The following is a 21,521-nucleotide window of genomic DNA, read 5'->3' on the forward strand; positions in this document are numbered from 1 at the left end:
TCCAGGGTATCTTCCCAACCCAGGGATCAGACCCAGCTCTCCTGCATTGTAGGTGGATTCTTTACCATCTGAGCCACCAAGGAACTCATGGATAAGCATGTTTAAAAAAGGTGTCTAAAAAATAAAAAGCAAAGTATGGAGAACAGTTTTACAACACAAAAGGGCTAACTACCTTAATACATAAAGAAATCAATTTTAGAAGCCCAATGATAGGAATAAAATGGGCAAGAGATATGAACAGTTCACAGGACATATCATCCTCCCTCAGTATCTGCAAAGAGTTGGTTTCAGGATTTGCCATGGATACCCAAATCCAAGTGCTCAAGTTGCATAGCTGACCCTCGTGTCTGCCAGATTCATATTAGTGGATTCAACCAAGCACAGATCATAAACATAGAGGGGGAGAGCTGACATACAGCTAGCTGTTTTTAGCATGAAAATACCCTGGATTCACTTGGGTTTACTCACAGCAAGAATGATGAGAGTAAAACACTGATCTGAGATGAACGTTCTCTTGGAATGGAAAAAAGTCAAAATATTGGTCAACATGCTTTGTTGGACAGACTATGAGGAAGCTAATCATTCTCATTGTGTTCTTCTGAATCCTCAGAGAAGCAGATAGCGAAACAGAGCTAAATGCCAAGAATTTTTATTGGAAAAATACCTATGAGAGAAGATGACAGGGGTGGGGTTAACAGGGATGGTGGGCAGACCCCAACTCAAGCCTGACTCTAAGGGGAGGAAAAGCTGGGGTGGACATGTCCCAGGCTGCTGGGCCATCTCAGGAGGTTTCAGCAAGGCCACTGGACATCTGAGACCTCAACCTGGCCTTCAGCTGAGCTTGTGTTTCCCAGGAATGCAGCTTCCTGCTTCTAGGTTCTGACAAGGGTTATTGTCTCTTTGGCCAAACTCTACTCAAGCCCTCCAATCTCTTTTTCAAATAATTTTATTTATTTATTTATTTAATTTTTGGCTACGCTGGGTCTTAGTTGCTTTTCTCTAGCTGTGGCGAGTGGGAGCTACTCTCTGGTTTCAGTGTGTGGGCTTTTCATTGCAGTGGCTTCTCTTGCTCTGGAGCATGGGTTCTAGGAAGCTCAGGCTTCAGTTGTTGTGGCTCCCAGGCTCTACAGCACAGGATCAATTTGGACTTAGTTGCTCCTCAGAATGTGGAATCCTCCCGGATCAGGGATTTGAACCTGTGTCTCCTGCAATGCTGCAGTTCATGGGGTCACAAAGAGTTGGGCACGACTGAGTGACTGAACAACTCCTGCATTGCCAGGTAGATTCTTTACTACTGAGCCACCGAGGAAGCCCTGCCCTGAAGTCTTTTTAAACTAGGCTTGACTTTTGGATAAACTTCTTGGTGTTTATCTTCACATTGCCCAATTTTAGCAGGAATTCTGCTAAGTCAGTTTAAAGGTGTGGTTAAATGTCCCACCTTTGATATCTGATCATCACCCATATAAAATCAGTTTGCTTATCCTCCTAGCCTCCAGGTGATGTCTGATCACCCTGGCCCGCCTTTAGCAAGAATCTTGTTAGCCTGTTTTGCCAGAATACCCTAGCCTCCGGTGCTTCCTCTTGGTAGTCTTCCATCCATGGTCTCCACACTGCTTCTTGGCTGTCACTTCTTGCCCACGATGTATCTGGAGTTGAATCCTATCTCTCACCTTCATTGGAGGAACTCACAGCAGTCGTCCCCACACCTGCTGCCATCACCCCCTTGAATAAAGTCTGCCTGGCCATTTTCACAAAGTGTCATGAACATTTTTTTTTTTTTTCCTGTAACAGTCCTCAGTCACTGGCTGGGAGCAGCCAGGGGAAGCCTGGCCTCCAGCAAACCTGCTGCGGATTTCAAAATGCAGCAGCTGGAGCTCTTCTTCAATGAACTTCCTGCCACTAGAAATCTGAGAAGTGCATTCTCACAGTCACCTCACTCAAATGTTGCTGGAGGGACAGTTGCTTAATTCCAGGCAATGACTTAACAAAGTTCAAAGTGGATGCTATTTATACAGTGCTGTGCTGTGCTTAGTCATGTCTGACTCTGCGACCCCACAGACTGTAGCCCGCAAGGCTCCTCTGTCCATGGGATTCTCCAAGCAAGAATACTGGAGTGGGTTGCCATGCCCTCCTCCAGGGGCTCTTCCCAACCCAGGGATTGAACCCAGGTCTCCTGCATTGCAGACAGATTCTTTACCATCTGAGCTACCAGGGAAGCCTATGAATACTAGAGTGGGTAGCCTATCCCTTCTCCAGGGGATCCTCCCAACCTCAGAATCAAACAGGTGTCTCCTGCATTGCAGGTGGATTCTTTACCAGCTGAGCTACCAGGGAAGCCCATTTATATAGTAACACTGTACTAAGTATGCAGTAATCCGTAAGTCTATACTCAGCCAAACTATCAGTTGATTGTGAGTGGGAATGAATACACTTTAAACATGAAGAATCTTTAAAAAACATTACCTCCCCTTGTACCCTTCTCTCAGGATGTTACTGGAAGGTGTGCTCTAGCAAAACAAGGGTGAAAACTAAGAAAGCAGAAGGTACTACATCCAGGAAACAGGGACTCCAATGGCAGAGAAGGAGACAGAGGTTATCCAGAGTGGTGTTAGAGAGGGGTCCCTGGATGACAGACACACAGTGGCTTCAGGACAACCTGGCTGATTGGAGTGGAACAGAAGCTTCACAAGGTGACGTTGGCAAATAACCTGATGTGAGAGATTTATTTTAACTGGAGGAAATTTAGGGATTAAATTGACATTAAGTTCATGGAAAACCAAGGGAGCCAACCACAAACAAAATGTAATTATTGTATACAACATGCTTCAGTCGTGAAGAATCTTTGCTTCGTCCTATGGGAGGTGGGAGGGGGGATCGAGATGGGGAATACGTGTAAATCTATGGCTGATTCATATCAATGTATGACAAAACCCACTGAAATGTTGTGAAGTAATTAGCCTCCAACTAATAAAAAATTAAAAAAAAAAAAAACAACCAAACTAGAGGCTAGAGTTTGAATATATTCTGAGACGGACCCTCACAGCCACATAACCAAAACTTAAAACCGTCCTGACAGCCCCCAAATACTCACTCTGACCTTAAACAAAACCTACACTTTCTTCATGTCAGCATGACCTTGCAGTTACGAACAAGTCAGCTCATACAATGCAAAGACATGTAAGTTTCTAGTAATAAATCACACTAGAAGACAAGGCATTTATTCATTCAAGCTTTATAAACCCAGTTGTGAGTACTGGGAGCCACACCTCCTAACCACCTTCCAGCTGGAAGTATCCTTGTTTGCCAGAGGTTGGGTTCTCACTTGGTAAAATATTCCAATCAAGTAAAGCTCTCTGAATTTTATGCTCACAGTCATAATCATGTAAAGGCTGAATTTTGCTCAAACCATGATGACAGTATAGTGACTTAATCAGAACAATGGTAAGGAAAGAGGACAGGAATTGTGTGATACAGTAGAAGACAGCTAAACTCCCAAGGGGCAAGTTCCCTTCTCCAGGGGATCTTCCCAACTCAGGGGTCAAACTAAGGTCTCCTGCATTGCAGGTAGATTCTTCACCGTCTGAATCAGAAGGGAAGCCCAAGGAAAGAGAACAGAAATTGTGTGGTACAGTAGAAAGAGAGGTGACCTACTGGGGCAAGGTAGCACATAAAACAGGAAAATAAGGAGGGTGTGGTATAATCTTGCTGATCAGAGGTGGGGATGTGAGTGAGCAGGGAGCTCTGCTGACAGCTGGAAGGGCTGTTCCCGGGGCAGGAGTGCCTGTAGGTGCCCAGACCATGACATTTGTAGGGATGAAGTGAAGTTGCTCAGTCGTGTCCGACTCTTTACGACCCCATGGACTGTAGCCTACCAGGCTCCTCCATCGATGGAATTTTCCAGGCAAGAGTACCGGAGTGGGTTGCCATTTCCTTCTCCAGGGGATCTTCCCGACCCAGGGATGAAGGAAATGCCAAAAAAACCCCAAAAAACAAAAAAAAACCCAAAACCAACAAAACACTTGTCATTCTACACAAACCTGCATCTTTTCTATATGAGACAACGAGGTCTCTACAACCTGAACTGTCTGTTCCAGGAGTCAGTAACGAGAAAATACAATGCTAAAGCCACAAGCAAGTGTCTCAGCATCTGGCCGCATTTATTCCTGTTCCTTTTAATTTGTTTTTATTTCTGCTTATCCTGCTTTATTCTGCATTGAATTCTGAAAAACATCTAGAATATTGTTGGAAGCAGGCAAGCTACCTTTGGGTGCTACACATTCATAGAAAGATTTAGTGGTTCCTTTAGACTACTGGATTCAAGGTGGTTCACTCAGCAGATCCTACGTTCACCAGGGTGGAATCCTGGCTCTGTCACTAACAGCTGTGTGATGGGGAGCAGGTGATTGAACCTCTCACCTCTCTGTGACTCTGTTTTCTTGTCAGTATCATAGAAATCATAATGGTAACTACCTCAGAGGGAGTCATATGAAGTCAATGCTCAAGTGAGGTGGTATGTACAAGGTAGGATGATACAGTCCTACATCATGGTCTGGAGAAGGTATCAGGTGCTATAGAGCAGGGTGGCTCCCAGGCTCTGGGGTCTGAGCTTGACTAACCTTCTTCTGATGATGTGATTCTAGATAAGTGACCTGACCCCCTGTCCCCAGTCCTCCCAGGTCTTCCTACCTCTTCCTTTCCAAGGGATCCTGCTAAGTTTTCAACCTATCTCACTGACAATTCAGTTCATTAGGTCATCACCTCTGAAATTTTATCAATTAGTTAGGTTCAGTTCAGCCGCTCAGTTGTGTTGACTCTGACTCTTTGCAACCCCATGGACTGCAGCACGCCAGGCTTCCCTGTCCATCACCAACTCCCGGAGCTTGCTCAAACTCATGTCCATCGAGTCGGTGATGCCATCCAACTATCTCATCCTCTGTCGTCCCCTTCTCCTCCTGTCTTTGATCTTTCCCAGCATCAGTCTTTTCCAGTGAGTTAGTTCTTCCCATCAGATGGCCAAAGTATTGGAGCTTCAGCTTCAGCATCAGCATCAATCCTTCCAATGAATAGTCAGGATGATTTCCTTTAGAATTGAATGGTTTGATCTCCTTGCACTCCAAGGGACTCACACAATTACCGTACAGCATGACCATCAGTTCAGTTCAGTTCAGTCGCTCAGTCATGTCCGACTCTTTGCAACCCCATGGACTGCAGCACACCAAGCCTCCCTGTCCATCACCAACTCCTGGAGTTTACTCAAACTCATGTCCATTGAGTCGGTTATGCCATCCAACAATCTGTCATCCCCTTCTCCTCCTGCCTGCAATTTTTCCCATCATCAGGGTCTTTTCCAATGATTCAGTTCTTTGCATCAGGTGACCAAAGTATTGCAGTTTCAACTTCAACATCAATCCTGCTGATGAACATTCAGGACTGATTTCCTTTAGGATGGACTGATTGGATCTCCTCGCAGTCCAAGGGACTCTCAAGTGTTTTCTCCAACACCACAGTTCAAAAGCATCAATTGTTCAGTGCTTAGCCTTCTTTATGGTCCAACTCTCACATCCATACACGACTACTGGAAAAACCATAACTTTGACTAGACAGACCTTTGTTGGCAAAGTAACATTTCTGCTTCTTAATATGCTGTCTAGGTTGGTCAAAACTTCTCTTCCAAGGAGTAATCATCTTTTAATTTCATGGCTGCAGTCACCATCTGCAGTGATTTTGGAAGCCAAAAAATAAAGTCTGTCACTGTTTCCACTGTTTCCCCATCTATTTCCCATGAAGTGATGGGACCAGATGCCATGATCTTAGTTTTCTGAATGTTGCGTTTTAAGCCAACTTTTTCACTCTCCTCTTTCACTTTCATCAAGAGGCTCTTTAGTTCTTCACTTTCTGCCATAAAGGTGGTATCATCTGCATATCTGAGGTTATTGATATTGCTCATGGCAATCTTGATTCCAGCTTGTGCTTCATCCATCCAGCCCAGTGTTTCTTATGATGTACTCTGCATATAAGTTAAATAAGCAGGGTGACAATATACAGCCTTGACGTACTCCTTTCCCTATTTGGAACCAGTCTGTTGTTCCATGTCCAGCTCTAACTGTTGCTTCCTGACCTGCATACAGATTTCTCAAGATGCAGGTTAGGTGGTCTGGTACTCCCATCTCAGAATTTTCCACATTTTGTTGTGATCCACACAGTCAAAAGCTTTGGCATAGTCAATAAAGCAGAAATAGATGTTTTTCTGGAACTCTCTTGCTTTATTGATAATCCAACGCATGTTGGCGATTTGATCTCTGGTTCCTCTGCTTTTTCTAAAACTGGCTTGAACATCTGGAAATTCACAGTTCACATACTGTTGAAAGTATTACCATGGACATTGGCAAACTCTGTTCTCTCCATCTATACCAATGGTTCTTTTTTTTTTTTTTTTAAATGGAAGGATAATTGCTTTACAGAACTTTGTTGTTTTCTGTCAAACCTCACCATGAATCAGCCATAGGTATCCATATATCCCCTACCTTTTGAACCCCCCCATCTCCCTCCCCATCCCACCCCCCTAGGCTGAGACAGAGCCCCTGTTTGAGTTTCTTGAACCATGTAACAAATCCCTGTTAGCTATCTATTTTACATACAGTAATGTAAATTTCCATGTTACTATTTCTATACATCTCACCCTCTCTTCCCCTCTCCCCACATCCATAAGTCTATTCTCTATGTCTGGTTCTCTGTTGCTGCCCTGTAAATAAGTTCTTCAGTACCATTCTTCTAGATTCCGTATATATGTGTTAGAATATGATATTTATCTTTCTCTTTCTGACTTACTTCACTCTGTATAATAGGTTCTAGATTCATCCACCTCATCAGAACTGATTCAAATATGTTCCTTTTTGTGGCTGAGTAATATCCATTCTGAGTAACATACAAGATGGTCAACACCAAAATCAGATTGATTATATTCTTTGCAGCCAAAGATGGAGAAGCTCTATACAGTCAGCAAAAACAAGACCGGGAGCTGACTGTGGCTCAGATCATGAACTCCTTATTGCCAAATTCAGACTGAAATTGAAGAAAGTAGGGGAAAACCACTAGACCATTCAGGTATGATCTTAATCAAATCCCTTATGATTATACAGTGGAAGTGAGAAATAGATTTAAGGGACTAGATCTGATAGACAGAGTTCCTGATGAACTATGGACAGAGGCTCGTGACACTGTACAGGACACAGGGATCAAGACAATCCCCAAGAAAAAGAAATGCAAAAAAGCAAAATGGCTGTCTGAGGAGGACTTACAAATAGCTGTGAAAAGAAGAGAAGCGAAAAGCAAAGGAGAAAAGGAAAGATATACCCATTTGAATGCAGAGTTCCAAAGAATAGCAAGGAGAGATAAGAAAGCCTTCCTCAGTGACTAATGCAAAGAAATAGAAGAAAACAATAGCATGGGAAAGACTAGAGACCTCTTCAAGAAAATTAGAGATACCAAGGGAACATTTCATGCAAAGATGGGCATAATAAAAGACAGAAATGGTATGGGCCTAACAGAAGCAGAAGATATTAAGAAGAGGTGGCAAGAACACACAGAAGAACTGTACAAAAAAGATCTTCATGACCCAGATAATCAAGATGGTGTGATCACTCACCTAGAGCCAGACATCCTGGAATGTGAAGTCAAGTGGGCCTTAGGAAGCATCACTACAAACAAAGCTAGTGGAGGTGATGGAATTCCAGTTGAGCTATTTCAAATCCTAAAAGGTGATGCTGTGAAAGTGCTGCACTCAATATGTCAGCAAATTTGGAAAACTCAGCAGTGGCCACAGAACTGGAAAAAGTCAGTTTTCATTCCAATTCCAAAGAAAGACAATGCCAAAGAATGCTCAAACTACTGCACAACTGCACTAATCTCTCACGCTAGTAAAGTAATGCTGAAAATTCTCCAAGCCAGACTTCAGCAATACATGAACCGCAAACTTCCAGTTGTTCAAGCTGGCTTTAGAAAAAGCAGAGGAACCAGAGATCAAATTGCCAACATGTGCTGGATCATTGAAAAAGCAAGAGAGTTCCAGAAAAACATACATTTTGGCTTTATTGACTATACCAAAGCCTTGACTCTGTGGTTCACAATAAACTGTGGAAGATTCTGAAAGAGATGGAATACTAGACCACCTGACCTGCATCTTGAGAAATCTGTATGCAGGTCAGGAAGCAACAGTTAGAACTGGACATGGAGCAACAGACTGGTTCCAAATAGGAAAAGGAGTCCATCAAGGCTGTATATTGTCACCCTGCTTATTTAACTTAGATGCAGAGTACATCATAAGAAACACTGGGCTGGAGGAAGCACAAGCTGGAATCAAGATTGCCAGGAGAAATATCAATAACCTCAGATATGCAGATGATACCACCCTTATGGCAGAAAGTGAAGAACTAAAGAGCCTCTTGATGAAAGTGAAAGAGGAGAGTGAAAAAGTTGGCTTAAAGCTCAACATTCAGAAAACTAAGATCATGGCATCTGGTCCCATCACTTCATGGGAAATAGATGGGGAAACAGTGGAAACAGTGACAGACTTTATTTTTTGGCTTCCAAAATCACTGCAGATGGTGATTGCAGCCATGAAATTAAGAAACACTTACTCCTTGGAAGGAAAGTTATGACCAACCTAGACAGCATATTAAGAAGCAGAAATGTTACTTTGCCAACAAAGGTCTGTCTAGTCAAAGTTATGGTTTTTCCAGTAGTCATGTATGGATGTGAGAGTTGGACTATAAAAAAAGCGGAGCACAGAAGAATTGATGCTTTTGAACTGTGGTGTTTGGAGAAAACACTTGAGAGTCCCTTGGACAGCAAGGAGATCCAACCAGTCCATCCTAAAGGAGATCAGTCCTGGGTGTTCATTGGAAGGACTGATGTTGAAGCTGAAACTCCAGTACTTTGGCTCCCTGATGGGAAGAGCTGACTCATTGGAAAAGACTCTGATGCTGGGAACGATTGAGGGTGGGAGGAGAAGGGGACGACAGAGGATGAGATTGTTGGATGGTATTACGGATTCAATGGACATGAGCTTGGGTAAACTCCAGGAGTTGGTGATGGACAGGGAGGCCTGGTGTGCTGTGGTTCATAGGGTTGAAGAGAGTCAGATATGACTGAGTGACTGAACTGAAACTGAATATTCCATTGTGTATATATACCACAACATCTTTGTCCATTCATCTGTTGATGGGCATCTAGGTGGCTTCCATGTTCTAGCTATTGTAAATAGTGCTTCAATGAACAATGGGATACAAGTGTCTTTTTCAATTTTGGTTTCCCCGGGTATATGCCTAGGAGTGGGACTGTTGGGTCATATGGTGGTTTTATCTCTAGTTTTTTAAGGAATTTCCATACCATCTTCCATAGTGGCTGTATCAATTTACATTCCCACCAACAGTGTAAGAGTGTTCCCTTTTCTCCACACCCTCTCCAGCATTTACTGTTTGTAGACCTTTTGATGATGGCCATTCTGACTGGTGTGAGATGATATCTCAGTGTAGTTTTGATTTGCATTTCTCTAATAATGAGTGATATTGAGCATCTTTTCATGTGTTTGTTAGCCATCTGTATGTCTTCTTTGGAGAAATGTCTGTTTAGGTGTTTTCCCCACTTTTTGATTGGGTTCTTGTTTTTTTTCTGGCATTAAGTTGTATGAGCTGCTTGTGTATTTTGGAAATTAATCCTTTGTCAGTTGTTTCATTTGCTATTATTTTCTCCCATTATGAGGGTTGTCTTTTCACCTTGCTTAAAGTTTCTTTTGCTGTGCAAAAGCTTTTAAGTTTAATCAGGTCCCACTTGTTTACTTTGTTTTTATTTCCATTATTTTAGGAGGTGGGTCATAGAGGATCTTGCTTTGATTTATGACATCGAGTGTTGTTCCTATGTTTTCCTCTAAGAACTTTATAGTTTCTGGTCTTACATTTAGGTCTTTAATACATTTTGAGTTTATCTTTGTGTATGGTTTTAGGAAGTGTTCTAATTTCATTCTTTTACGTGGAGCTGTCCAGTTTTTCCAGCACCATTTATTGAAGAGGCTGTCTTTGCCCCATTGTATATTCTTGCCCCCTTTGTCAAAAATAAGGTACCCATAGATGCATGAGTTTATTTCTGGGCTTTCTGTCTTCTTCCATTTGTCTATAGTTCTGTTTCTGTGCCAGTACCATACTGTCTTGACGACTGTAGCTTTGTAGGATAATCTGTAGTCAGGAAGGATGATTCCTCTAGCTCCATTCTTCTTTCTCAAGAAGAGTGCTTTGGCTATTCAGGGTCTTTTGTGTTTCCATATGAATTGTGAAATTTTTTGTTCTAATTCTGTGAAAAATGCCATTGGTAATTTGACAGGGATCACATTGAATCTGTAGATTGCATTTGGTAGTATAGTCATTTTAACAATATTGATTCTTCCTACCCAGGAACATGGATTATCTCCCTCCATCTGTTTATGTCATCTTTGATTTCTTTTATTAGTGTCTTATAAATTTCTGTGTACAGTTCTTTTGTCTCCTTAAGTAAGTTCATTCCTAGATATTTAATTTTTTTGTTGCCATGGTGAATGGGATTGATTCCTTAATTTGTCTTTCTGATTTTTCATTGTTAGAATATAGAAATGAGAATCATTTCTGTGTATTGATTTTGTATCCTGCAACTTTGTTAAATTCACTGATTAGCTCTAGGAATTTTCTGATACTATCTTTAGGGTTTTCTATGTGTAGTATCGTGTCATCTGCAAACAGTGAGAGCTTTACTTCTTCTTTTCTGATCCAGATTCCTTTTATTTCCTTTTCTTCTTGACTGCTATAGCTAGGACTTTCACAACTATGTTGAATAATAGTGGTGAAAGTGGACACCCTTGACTTGATTGACTACTTCCTTTTCCATGTTGGGGAAAATTTTAAGTATAATCTCTTCAAAAATTTTCTCATACCCTTTCTTTTTCTCTTTTTCTTCTCGGACCCCTATAATTCACATGTTGGTGCATTTGATACTTTCCCAGAGGTCTCTGAGGCTATCCTCAGTTCTTTTCATTCTTTTTACTTTATTCTTCTCTTCAGAAATTATTTCCACCATTTTATCTTCCAGCTCACTGATTCACTCTTCTGCTTCAGATATTCTGCTATTGATTCCTTCTAGAGTATTTTTAATTTCAGTAACTGTGTTGTTTGTCTCTTTATGTTTATTCTTTAATTCTTCCAGGTCTTTGTTGATTGATTCTTGCATTTTCTCCATTTTGTTTTCAAGGTTTTTGATCATCTTTACTATCATTATTCTCAATTATTTTTCAGGCAGTTTGCCTGTTTCCTCTTCATTTATTTGTACTTCTGTGTTTCTAGTTTGTTCCTTCATTTGTGTAGTATTTCTCTGCTTTTTCATTTTTTTTTTTTTTTTTGAACTTATTGTGTTTGTGGTCTCCTTTTCCCAGGCTTCAAGGTTGAAGTCTTTCTTTTGGTTTCTGTCCTCCTAAGGTTGGTCCAGTGGTTTGTGTAAGCTTCTTTCAGGGTGAGATTTGTGCTGAGTTTTTGTTTGTTTGTTTGTTTTTTCTCTGATGGGGAAGGTTGAATTAGGTGGTAATCCTGTCTGTTGATAATTGCGTTTGTACTTTTATTTTGTTTTGTTTAGATGAGGCATCCTGCACAGGGTGCTACTGGTGGTTGGCTGATGCCAGGTCTTGTATTCAACTGGATTCCTTTGTGTGAGTTCTCAGTATTTGAAACTCCCTAGAGTTAGTTCTCTGGAGAAGGCAATGGCACCCCACTTCAGTACTCTTGGCTGGAAAATCCCATGGATGGAGGAGCCGGTAGGCTGCAGTCCATGGGGTCGCGAAGAGTCGGACACGACTGAGCGACTTCACTTTCACTTTTCACTTTCATGCATTGGAGAAGGAAATGGCAACCCACACCAGTGTTCTTGCCTGGAGAATCCCAGGGACGGGGGAGCCGAGTGGGCTGCTGTCTATGGGGTCGCACAGAGTTGGCCACGACTGAAGCAACCTAGCAGCAGCAGCAGCAGTAGCAGAGTTAGTTCTCTGGTAGTCTAGGTTCCTAGAGTCAGTGCTCCCACTCCAAAGGCTCAGGACTTGATCTCTTTTCAGGAACAAAGATTCCACAAGTGGTTTGTTATGGCATTAAGTGAGATTAAAACAAATATCCAAAAATGAGAAACCAAAGATGAAACCCAGACAAATGGCAGCTAGAAAATTGGCAAATAATAATTAAAATAATGACATATACACATATACATATACACCCATGAGCAAAGTCAAAACAGTCCAATGAAAATAAAGTACAGTGGATTGACCTGGTGAACAAAGAAATCAGAAATTATATTTACCAGTTAAGAACAAAACTAACTAAAGCACAGACTGGAAAACAAAACTAAAGCAAGGTGACAAGTGGGAAATAAAGCAATGAAAACAAAAGTAACAAATATGTTGAGAGGAAAGGAAAGAAATAAAAGATAGCAAGAATAGATATGCAGTGTTAAATTGAGGTAGATGAAGAAGATTTATATACATTAAAGATTAACTGCAAGGGGAAAAGAACAGTAAGAAAGGCAAACAAAGGTATAAATGTAGAAAAAATAATAAGTTTAAAAAATTTTAAATTAAAAAAAGAGAAAAGAAAAAAGAAAAAAAAGAAAAAAGAAAAATTCACAGAACTGCAAAGGCCCAACATAGAGGCAGAGTTTTAAAACAACAATAAAAAATGTGACTGAGGAAAAAAAAAAGCTCAAAAGCTTAATTAGATTTCATAGTGCTGATAAAATCGACAACTCCATCAGAGGGGGGATAAAAGGGAGAAAAAAAATCCAAAAAATCTACAGAACAAGTGAAAACATAAGAATAATAAACGTTTTTCTTGAGTCACTGCTGTCAGAGTCCTTTCCCTCGCTTGGAGTCACAGTCCACCTCACCTCCCTAGGATGCCCTCCAACACTTTGCTCATCTCTGGACCTGCTGTGGGGGCAACTCAGTCTAATCTGGTCCTACTCCTGTGTGTTCTTGCCTCCAATGTCCACAGCTATCAGAACTCGTGTGTTTTCTTTTGTGGGAGCTCTCAACGTCCTTTTATATATTCCATAGACACAGAGTCTGCTAGTTGATTGTGTGGATTTAATCTGCAGTTTGTACAGCTGGTGGGAAGGTTTGGGTCTTATTCCCTAGCCACACTGCCCCTGGGTTTCAATTGTGGTTTTATTTCCACCTCTGCATGTGGGTTGTCCACTGGCGTTTGCTCCTGAGGCTGCCCTGGAGGACTTGAGTTTGCCCCTGTGAGGGCCAGGTGTGGAGGTGGTGCAGCTGCTTGGGTTGCAGGGGTTCTGGCAGCACCAAGTACTCAGGGGGGTTGGTGGCTAGGGCAGCAGGAAATATAGTGCTCTAGAAGGGTATTGGCCAATATGTTCCAGTATCCTTGCCTGGAGAATCCCCCTCCCTGACAGAGAAGCCTGGCAGGCCACAGTCTACAAAAGGGTCGCAAAGAGTTGGACACTAGCAAAGCGACCCTAAGCACATAGATGCAAGACTTTTTTTGCCTGTGGCAGCTCTGCCCCAGTGAGAGTTGAGGATGAAGGTGGTGCAGCTGCTTGGCTTGAGGCGACCCTGGTGGCCCCAAGGGTGCAGGGACACGGACTGCCTCCACCGCAGGAGTTATGGCCCTATCAGAGTCTTTTTCCAACTTTGTGTAGCTGGCAATCAGAAGGCCTTTTTGGCCAGTCTTTCTCCATAGCTCCTCCCATTCAGGCACTAAGAGGGCTCCCTTGCCTGGCGTCCTTCTCTGTTGTTTGGTGCATCAGGCACATAGAGGGGCCCCCTGGCTGGGGTCCTACTTTGTAGATTGGCACATCAATCACTTAAAGGGGCCCCCTGGCTGGGGTCCTACTCTGTGGTTCAGTGCATCAGGCGTTTGATGGGCCAGCCTCTCTATTGTTCAGCTGCCAATGCTGGCGTGTGGGGGGAGTGAGGCTATGGCTCCACCCTCTACGTGTGACTCAGCAGTATTGCCTTGCTCCCGGCTTTTCTCCACAGGCTTTTCCCAGCACAGTCTCCTCCCTCACATCCCCTTGATCCATCTCTCTGCAATCAACAGCAGTTCTCACCCTGGGATTTCTCCACAATCCCTAAACTCCAGCTCCCAGCTGCTGCGCCTTCCAGAGGACCAGCATCCCTGTCCGGGGTATGTGTGGCTGCGGCAAGGACTGTCTGATTCTCATTCCATCTAGGCTGCCACAGCTCAGCTGTTTCACTCTCAGCCTTAAATGTTTCTCCTCTGACTTGGACAATTGCCCCCATGTGGGGATCGAACTCCTGCTTTAGTCCCCTACCCACCGAGGGCAGGTCCAGTCCTACTAACACTATTTTCCCCTGTAGTTCCTTCCTGCTACTGAATTTTGCATGGTTCTGTATATTCTTTTCCACTGGTCAGGTACTCCTGTCCACTCTCAACTGGTGTTCTGCATGCACTTCTGTGTCTGAAGGTGTATTCCTGATGTATCTGTGGAGAGAGATGTGCTCCACGTTCACCTACTCCTCTGCTATCTTGTTCTCTCCTATACCAGTGGTTCTTAATGAGGTGGGGAATAGGATTATGCCACCCTGGAGACATGTGACAATATCTGGGATGAGTGCTGTTGTCATAGCCAGAGGGAAGGGAGAAGTTCTATGGCATCCAGTGGGTGGAGGCCTGGGGAACTGCCACGCCTGCAATGCCCAGTGTGGCCCCCACTGCACAGAACCAGCAGCCCCGTGTATCCATGGGGTTGAGGCGGAGAACCCTGAACTGTGAAATCAGCTTCTTGGGCAGGAGCCACAAGTTCCATGTCAGGATCCCTCCACTGAGTGCCTCACCCCTGGGGGTTCATCGGTGGATGAATGTTTGTCAATAAACTGGCAGAGTGAATGGGGCTTAGAGAAGGGATGGACCCGTAGAGGGGTTATTTCTACCCAACTCACAAACACTGAACAAGGGATAGGCCAGGACTGAGTAAGGCATATGAAACTGAATCTGACCCCCTCTCTAAATGTGCTGCCCACTCCCTGGTGGACAAGGTACGTACAGAGACAAATGACTGAGATGGAGGGAGGAAAATGCAGATGAGCCAAGTGCTCTGGGCAACAAGCAACCAACAAAAAAGGGAAGGTGGGCCTGGTTTAGGGGGATTAGTGGGATGACTCCGAATGGCCTCCTGCTCAGGGTTAGGAGCACTCAGTTTATTTTATCTGCAGTAATCACTTAATCACCCAAACCATCCTTAAGTTGGGTGTTGTGGGTTACCCTGAGTTCCCTCAAAGTTCAATTGTTATACTAATCCTAAGAGCCTCAGAATGTGACCTCATTTGGATACAGGACCTTTAAGGAGATGACTCAGTTAAAACAAGATCTTTAGAGTGACCCTAATCCAATATGAAAGAGCCTGTTGATGAGGGTGAAAGAGGAAAGTGAAAAAGCTGGCCTAAAACTCAACATTCAAAAAACTAAGATCATGGAATCTGGTCCCATCACTTCATGGCAAACAGAAGGGGACAATGTGGAAACAGTGACAGATCTTATTTTCTTGAGCTCCAAAATCACTGTGGACAGTGACTGCAGTCATGAAATTAAAAGACACTTGATCCTTGGAAGAAAAGTTATGACAAACCTAGACAGTGTATTAAAAAGCAGAGACTTCATTTTGCTGACAAAGGTCCATCTAGTCAAAGCTATAGTTTTCCCAGCAATCATCATGTATGGATGTGAGATCTGGACCATAAAGAAGGAGGAACGTCGAAGAGTTAATGCTTTCAAATTGTAGTGTTGGAGAAGACGCTTGAGAGTCACTTGGACAGCAAGGAAATCAAACCAGTCAATCCTAAAGGAAATCAGCCCTGAATATTCTTTGGAAGAACTGATGCTAAAGCTGAAGCTCTAATACTTTGGCCACCTCATGCGAAGAACCAACTCATTGGAAAAGACCCTGATGCTGGGAAAGATTGAAGGCAGGAGGAGAAGGGGGCGAGAGAGGATGAGAAGGTTGGATGGCATCCCACTTAATGAACAGGAGTTTCAGCAAGCTCCAGGAGATAGTGAAGAACAAGGATCCTGATGAGCTGCAGTCCATGGGGTCACAATAGATTGAACATGACTTAGTGAGTGAACAACAACAGCAATCCAAAATGACAGGTGTCCTTTTAAAGAGGGGAAGTTGGGACCAAGACACAAGGAGGGAAGGTGATGTGAAGACCCAGGGTGAAAGTGGCATCTGCAAGTCAAGGGGAGAGGCTGAGACAGACATTCCCTAGCAGCCCCAGAGGGAACCAGCCCTGCCCACACCTCGATCTTGACCTTTGGCTTCCAGAGTGTGAGAGAATGAACGTCCATTGCTTACGCTGCCCTGTCTGTGTACTTTGTTATGCAGCTCTAGCCATGGAACATGCTGGGCTAGGACAGTTCCAAGTGCCAGGGATTAGAGGACTATTAAGGGTAGGGCAGTTGCAGGGAATCTGGACTGAGTTGAGCAAGGGGTGTGGGCTGCAGGGAGAGATGACACTGACTTTATTCCAGGAGGGTGAGACTCAAAACCCAAATGCAAGGACAACTATGTCCTGAGTTTTGGTGTTTCCCTGACTTTGAAGGGCTAGAGTACAAAATATATACTGAAGTTTGTGCTGTGTGTGTGCGAGCGTGCTAAGTCGCTTCAGTTGTGTCTGACTCTGATCCTATGGACTGGAGCCCGCCAGGCTCCTCTGTCCATGGGATTCTCCAGGCAAGAATACTGGAGTGGGTTGCCATTTCCTTCTCCAGGGGATCTTCCTGACCCAGGGACTGAACTCCCATGTCTCTTACATCTTCTGCATTGACAGATGGGTTCTTTACCACTAGTGCCACCTGGGAAGCCCTGAGTTTTGCGCTGACTGCTGTCAAATGGAAGCTCAACATGTGACACATAAAACCACAAGAGATAATCCATGTGTCCCTACGCCACCGTGGGCACAGCAGGCTTTCTCAGCTCCCCTCGGATGCCCCTAGCCTCTGCCTAAAGTCAAGGACATGCCCCTCTCTCCTGGGACAGACTTGCTGCCTAGTCAGTTTCAGATTCTGCCTGCAATGCAGGAGACCTGGGTTCGATCCCTGGGTTGGGAAGATCCCCTGGAGAAAGAAATGGCAACTCACTCCAGTATTCTTCCCTGGAGAATGCCATGGACAGAGGAGTCCATAGGGTCAGAAAGAGTCAGACACAACTGAGCGACTTTCACTTTCACTTTTCAGCCTCAGAGAAGGCAAACAACCACGTGGGGGAGCTAGGCTTTCTTTTCTTGCACTGATACTTACATCTCATCCTCAAAGCAGATCTTGGCGTATTTGTCCCTGCCACCCCCGCTGAGCAACCGGTAGGCATAGGTGTCTGCGGGACACGGGGACCAGTGATCACATTTTTGCCTTTTGGGGGTTGGGGCTGCAACAAACAGGAATATGACAGTTAGCATCACACAGTATTGATCAGAAGAATCCACTGCTTGGCCATGAATGGCAGTTTGTCTGTCCCAGGACTTCATATTGGCAAATCCCAGTAGTGGTAGAGGGCTTCCCAGGTGGCTCAGATGGTGAAGAATCCACCTACAATGCAGGAGACCTTGGTTTAATTCCTGGGTTGGGAAGATCCCCAAGAGGAGGGAATGGCCTCCCATGTCAGTAGTGGTAGAGGAAAACTGGGAAGATGTGAAGCTAATTCAACCTGCTTTTGTCCTCAAATAGCAAACATGCAAAAGGAGGGGATGCTGAGTAGATGGAACCATTTAAAAGGAGTTGGGAATCACTCTTAATCTTTAAGCGTGCTGGTGAACCAACCAGTAGCCTGTGGAACATCTATCCAGCTTCTGAATTTACATACCTGAAATACACACACACACACACTCTTGACCACTGTTAGTCCTGCCCCCAGGCCACAGGTGTAAGACCTTGTACCAAGGCCAGAAGTAGATCCCAGAAACAAGGTCACCTCTGAAGCTGACCGAGCCCCTTTGTGATAGTTGCCAAAAGCCCAGCCCTGCCCCCACCCCCCCCGCCCTTGATCCTCATGAGCAGGCTTCCTGACCCATTATTAGACAAAAATGCCCTCCCCAGTGCTCACCCTAACCAATCACCTAATGCCACCCTTCCAGCAGGAATTTTCTTTGTCTTGAGGCTTTAAAAATTGGCTACCAACCCACGAAAGGGGTCAGCTCTCTCTGGTCTGTCAGGAGGTATTGGCCTGCTAGCTCGCAGCACCCACATTATCTCTGCTCTTTGTTCTCTATAAACGCACTCCCTTCTGAGATGCTCTGTGTCTGGAAACTCTTTTCCAACCCACGTTCAGACTGCCTCCACAACACCACTCTGGCCCTGGCCGACCCCTCTCCTTTCCCTTAAGCCTGAGACACTGAGGTCTTCTGCCTGGGCTGCTGTCAGTGGTGGCAGGCCCCGGAGACGTCTTGCCCAGCAACAGAGGTCAGCAATGGGGGAGGGTGGGGTCAGCCAGCCCCGGGCACTACCTGCATCTCCCACTACTGGGGGCCTTGCTGCCATCACTACCACTCGTGTCCCCCTCCTTTCACAGGTGTGGCCGTCGGGCCTCACCCACAGAACCCAGAGTCTTGTGCTGGGCTCAAATTTTAATCCTGAGTTTCCAGAAAAAAAAAATCAGAACGTGCTCCCACTCCTCCAGTTTGAGTGGGGACATGCTTATGGATCCCTGCAGCGCTCTTCTGTTTCATCTACCTGGATGAAAGCTCGGCCGGCAGGGTGGCTGGGAGGCCCTGCTGGGGGAGTCAGGACTACCCATGAGTCCTGTGATGGCTGAGTGCCATGGGGCTAAGCTGGATCAGGGCTGAGCTGCTTGGGGATCATGGGGATGCTGGTGCGTGCCCACTCCTGGTGCCCCCCCAACATCACACTTATCTCTTCACATCTTTCTTCCCCTCACTTGCGCTACTCCCATCACTAACCAAAGCTCCAACCCACCTCGCACTGTCCAGCTTGCCCTGTTTTATTTTCTTTTGCTTAGCCCTCATCACTGTTTAACACCCCATAGTTTTTTTAAAGACAGCTTCTCCATGAGGACAAGGATGTCATCTGTTTATTTTCGCCGCACTCCCAGCACCTAGTGGGTGTGCAGCATAAGCAGCTCCTCCATCAGGATGTTGAACAAATATGGAGTGGAGCAGGACCCCGTGGGGCCTCCCTGGGACGGATCCCCACCCTCCCCCTGGCCTGAGTCCTCTGCCTGCCTATTGTCTGTAGAAAAGCTGAGTCTCCCAGGACTCCCCAGAGTCACAAAAGCCTGACTCAAGAATTAATGACTGAAGGTATATGTGACCGTATAGTGACAAAAGCAGCAGTTGGGCCAGGAGAAGTGGTAACAATTTAAACAGTAAATCAGCGATATGGCAGTGACAGAATCTTTAGTTCCTCCCTGAAGTACACAACACGGATAAGAGTATCTCATGCACAGCACTGAGTTGTTTTACAGGTTCTAAAACCACCACCAAAAGGAAGAGGGTAACCACCCAAGGACTACCGTGTGTGTTTTAAGTTGCTTCCGTTGTGTCGGACTCTTTGTGACCCTATGGACTGTATCCCACCAGGCTTCTCTGTCCATGCGATTCTCCAGGCAAGAATACTGGAGTGGGTTGCCATGCCCTCCTCCAGGGGATCTTCCCTACCCAGGAATTGAACCCACATCTCTTACATCTACCTGCACTGGCAAGCAGAGTCTTTACCCCTAGTGCCACCTGGGAAGCCACCCGATGACCATTATTAGCATGTATATTCCAGACCTACTGGAGCCTCAGGAGTGATTACACTAACCCCTGGTACCCTGCTGTGACACTAAACTAGCGGGCAGTCACTCCTCGCCCTTCTTTTTTCGGTTCTGGCAACAACAGGCCCTTGAGCCCCAGGTCTGGTCTCTAGGTGCACCTACGTGACGGGTGCCCGAGGCAGGAGCAGCAGACTCCCAGCTGAGAGCAGGTGGAAGGAAAGCGGGGGCCGGCAGTTCTCTGAAAAGCACAGCTGCATGATGGCCTAGCGTGCTTGGGCACCAGGGAGTTGGGGCTCCTCCCCTCAACCGGCCCTTGTTCCTCCTCCTGCCCGTCAGAAAGAAAAATAAGGTCAACCCTCCCTCCTCGCTCCGTGGATTCCACATCTTGGACTCAACCAACCAGGAACTGAAAAGATTAAACAAAATTCCTGAAAGACCCAAAAAGCAAAACTTGAATTTGCATCTGGCAGGCAATGCTTTACTTAGCATTTACATTGTATTTACAACTATTGACATATCATTTACATTGTACTAGGCTTTATGCTTAACCTAGCTATGATTTAAAGTGTGTAGGAGGGTTGTTAAGACAGCAAATCCTCAGCGTTCTCATCACAAATTTTTTTCTATTTCTTTAATTTTGTGTATATATGAGGTGGTGGATATTTACTAACTTGTGCAAACCATCTCATGATGTCTGTAAGTCCGGTCACCATGCTGCACACCTTAAACTCATCCTTGCCTGTTTAGTCGCCAGTCATGTCAGGCTCTGTGACCCTGCGGACTGTAGCCCGCCAGGCTCCTCTGTCCGCGGGATTATCCAGGCAAGGATACTGGAGTGGGTTGCCACGCCCTCCTCCAGGGGATCTTCCCGACCGACCCAGGGACTGAACCCATGTCTCTTGCATTGCCGGGTGGATTTTTTACTACTGACCACCAGAGAAGCCTCCAAACGTCTCCAGTGCTGTATATCAATTATGGGATTCCCTGGTAGCTCAGCTGGTAAAGAATCCGCCTGTATATCAATTATATCATAATAAAATTGAAAGAAAAAGAGATGAAGTATAAAGGAAGATGTAGGTGGATAACATGCAGAAATTGTGCCACTTTATATAAGGCACCTGAGCATCTGTGCATTTTGGCATCTGCAGAGGTCTTGGAATCAATTTCCCACAGATAGGGGGGATGACTGTAGTTGTCTCAATCAGGCTTGACCTTCCAAAGGTCACTGGAAGCCTGAGAAATGCTTGTCACAGCAGCAACTTCCCATTTTGTGCCTGTCCCTCTGGGAAATTTGGAAAGCTGGGAACTGCGAGTGTTGCTGAGGACAGCGGGAAACAGGAGCCAGTTCTGGAAAGCTGTCAGGCTCGACGGAGTCACCTGAACTGACAGGTGCGCTGTGGTTCCACTCCTGGGTATGTAAATACCGAAAAAAGTCTCAGCCATGTCCACGAGGAGACCTGTGGGGATGTCTGCTACACAGCATCTGTGTGGTGACAAGCTGGAGGCAACGGGGAGCCGGCCCCCACTCCCAAGAGAGAAAGAAGAGGAAAATACGAGAACTCAAGCCCCAGGCACCATGCAGCCTGAGCAGCCTCAGAGGAGAGGCACCCACAGCCAGACAGGGCCTCAGGCACGGCGCTGAGTGACACCAAGAAGCAGGCCCACGCAGCACCGAAATGCACGCCTGCAAAACAGGACAAGCTGGGATGCAAGTAGATGTT

General features: G+C 45.0%; 1 protein-coding gene and 1 long non-coding RNA gene across 2 annotated transcripts in view; one reads left to right on the forward strand and one right to left on the reverse strand.

Moving 5' to 3' along the window:
- Positions 1-21,521, reverse strand: part of FAM3B (FAM3 metabolism regulating signaling molecule B) — a 57,873-nt gene that overhangs the window by 13,423 nt on the left and 22,929 nt on the right. The window contains exon 3 of the mRNA XM_043873609.1: positions 17,334-17,457. Within this exon, the coding sequence (XP_043729544.1) occupies positions 17,334-17,457 (124 nt within the window). The remainder of the gene's footprint in view (positions 1-17,333; positions 17,458-21,521) is intronic.
- Positions 1,402-20,690, forward strand: LOC122675183. The gene is made up of 3 exons (XR_006335214.1): positions 1,402-1,411; positions 6,139-6,144; positions 20,555-20,690. It is a non-coding gene; the product is annotated as an uncharacterized LOC122675183 (long non-coding RNA).

The sequence above is a fragment of the Cervus elaphus genome, chromosome 19 (assembly GCF_910594005.1).
Source record: "Cervus elaphus chromosome 19, mCerEla1.1, whole genome shotgun sequence".
Taxonomy (NCBI): Eukaryota; Metazoa; Chordata; class Mammalia; order Artiodactyla; family Cervidae; genus Cervus; species Cervus elaphus.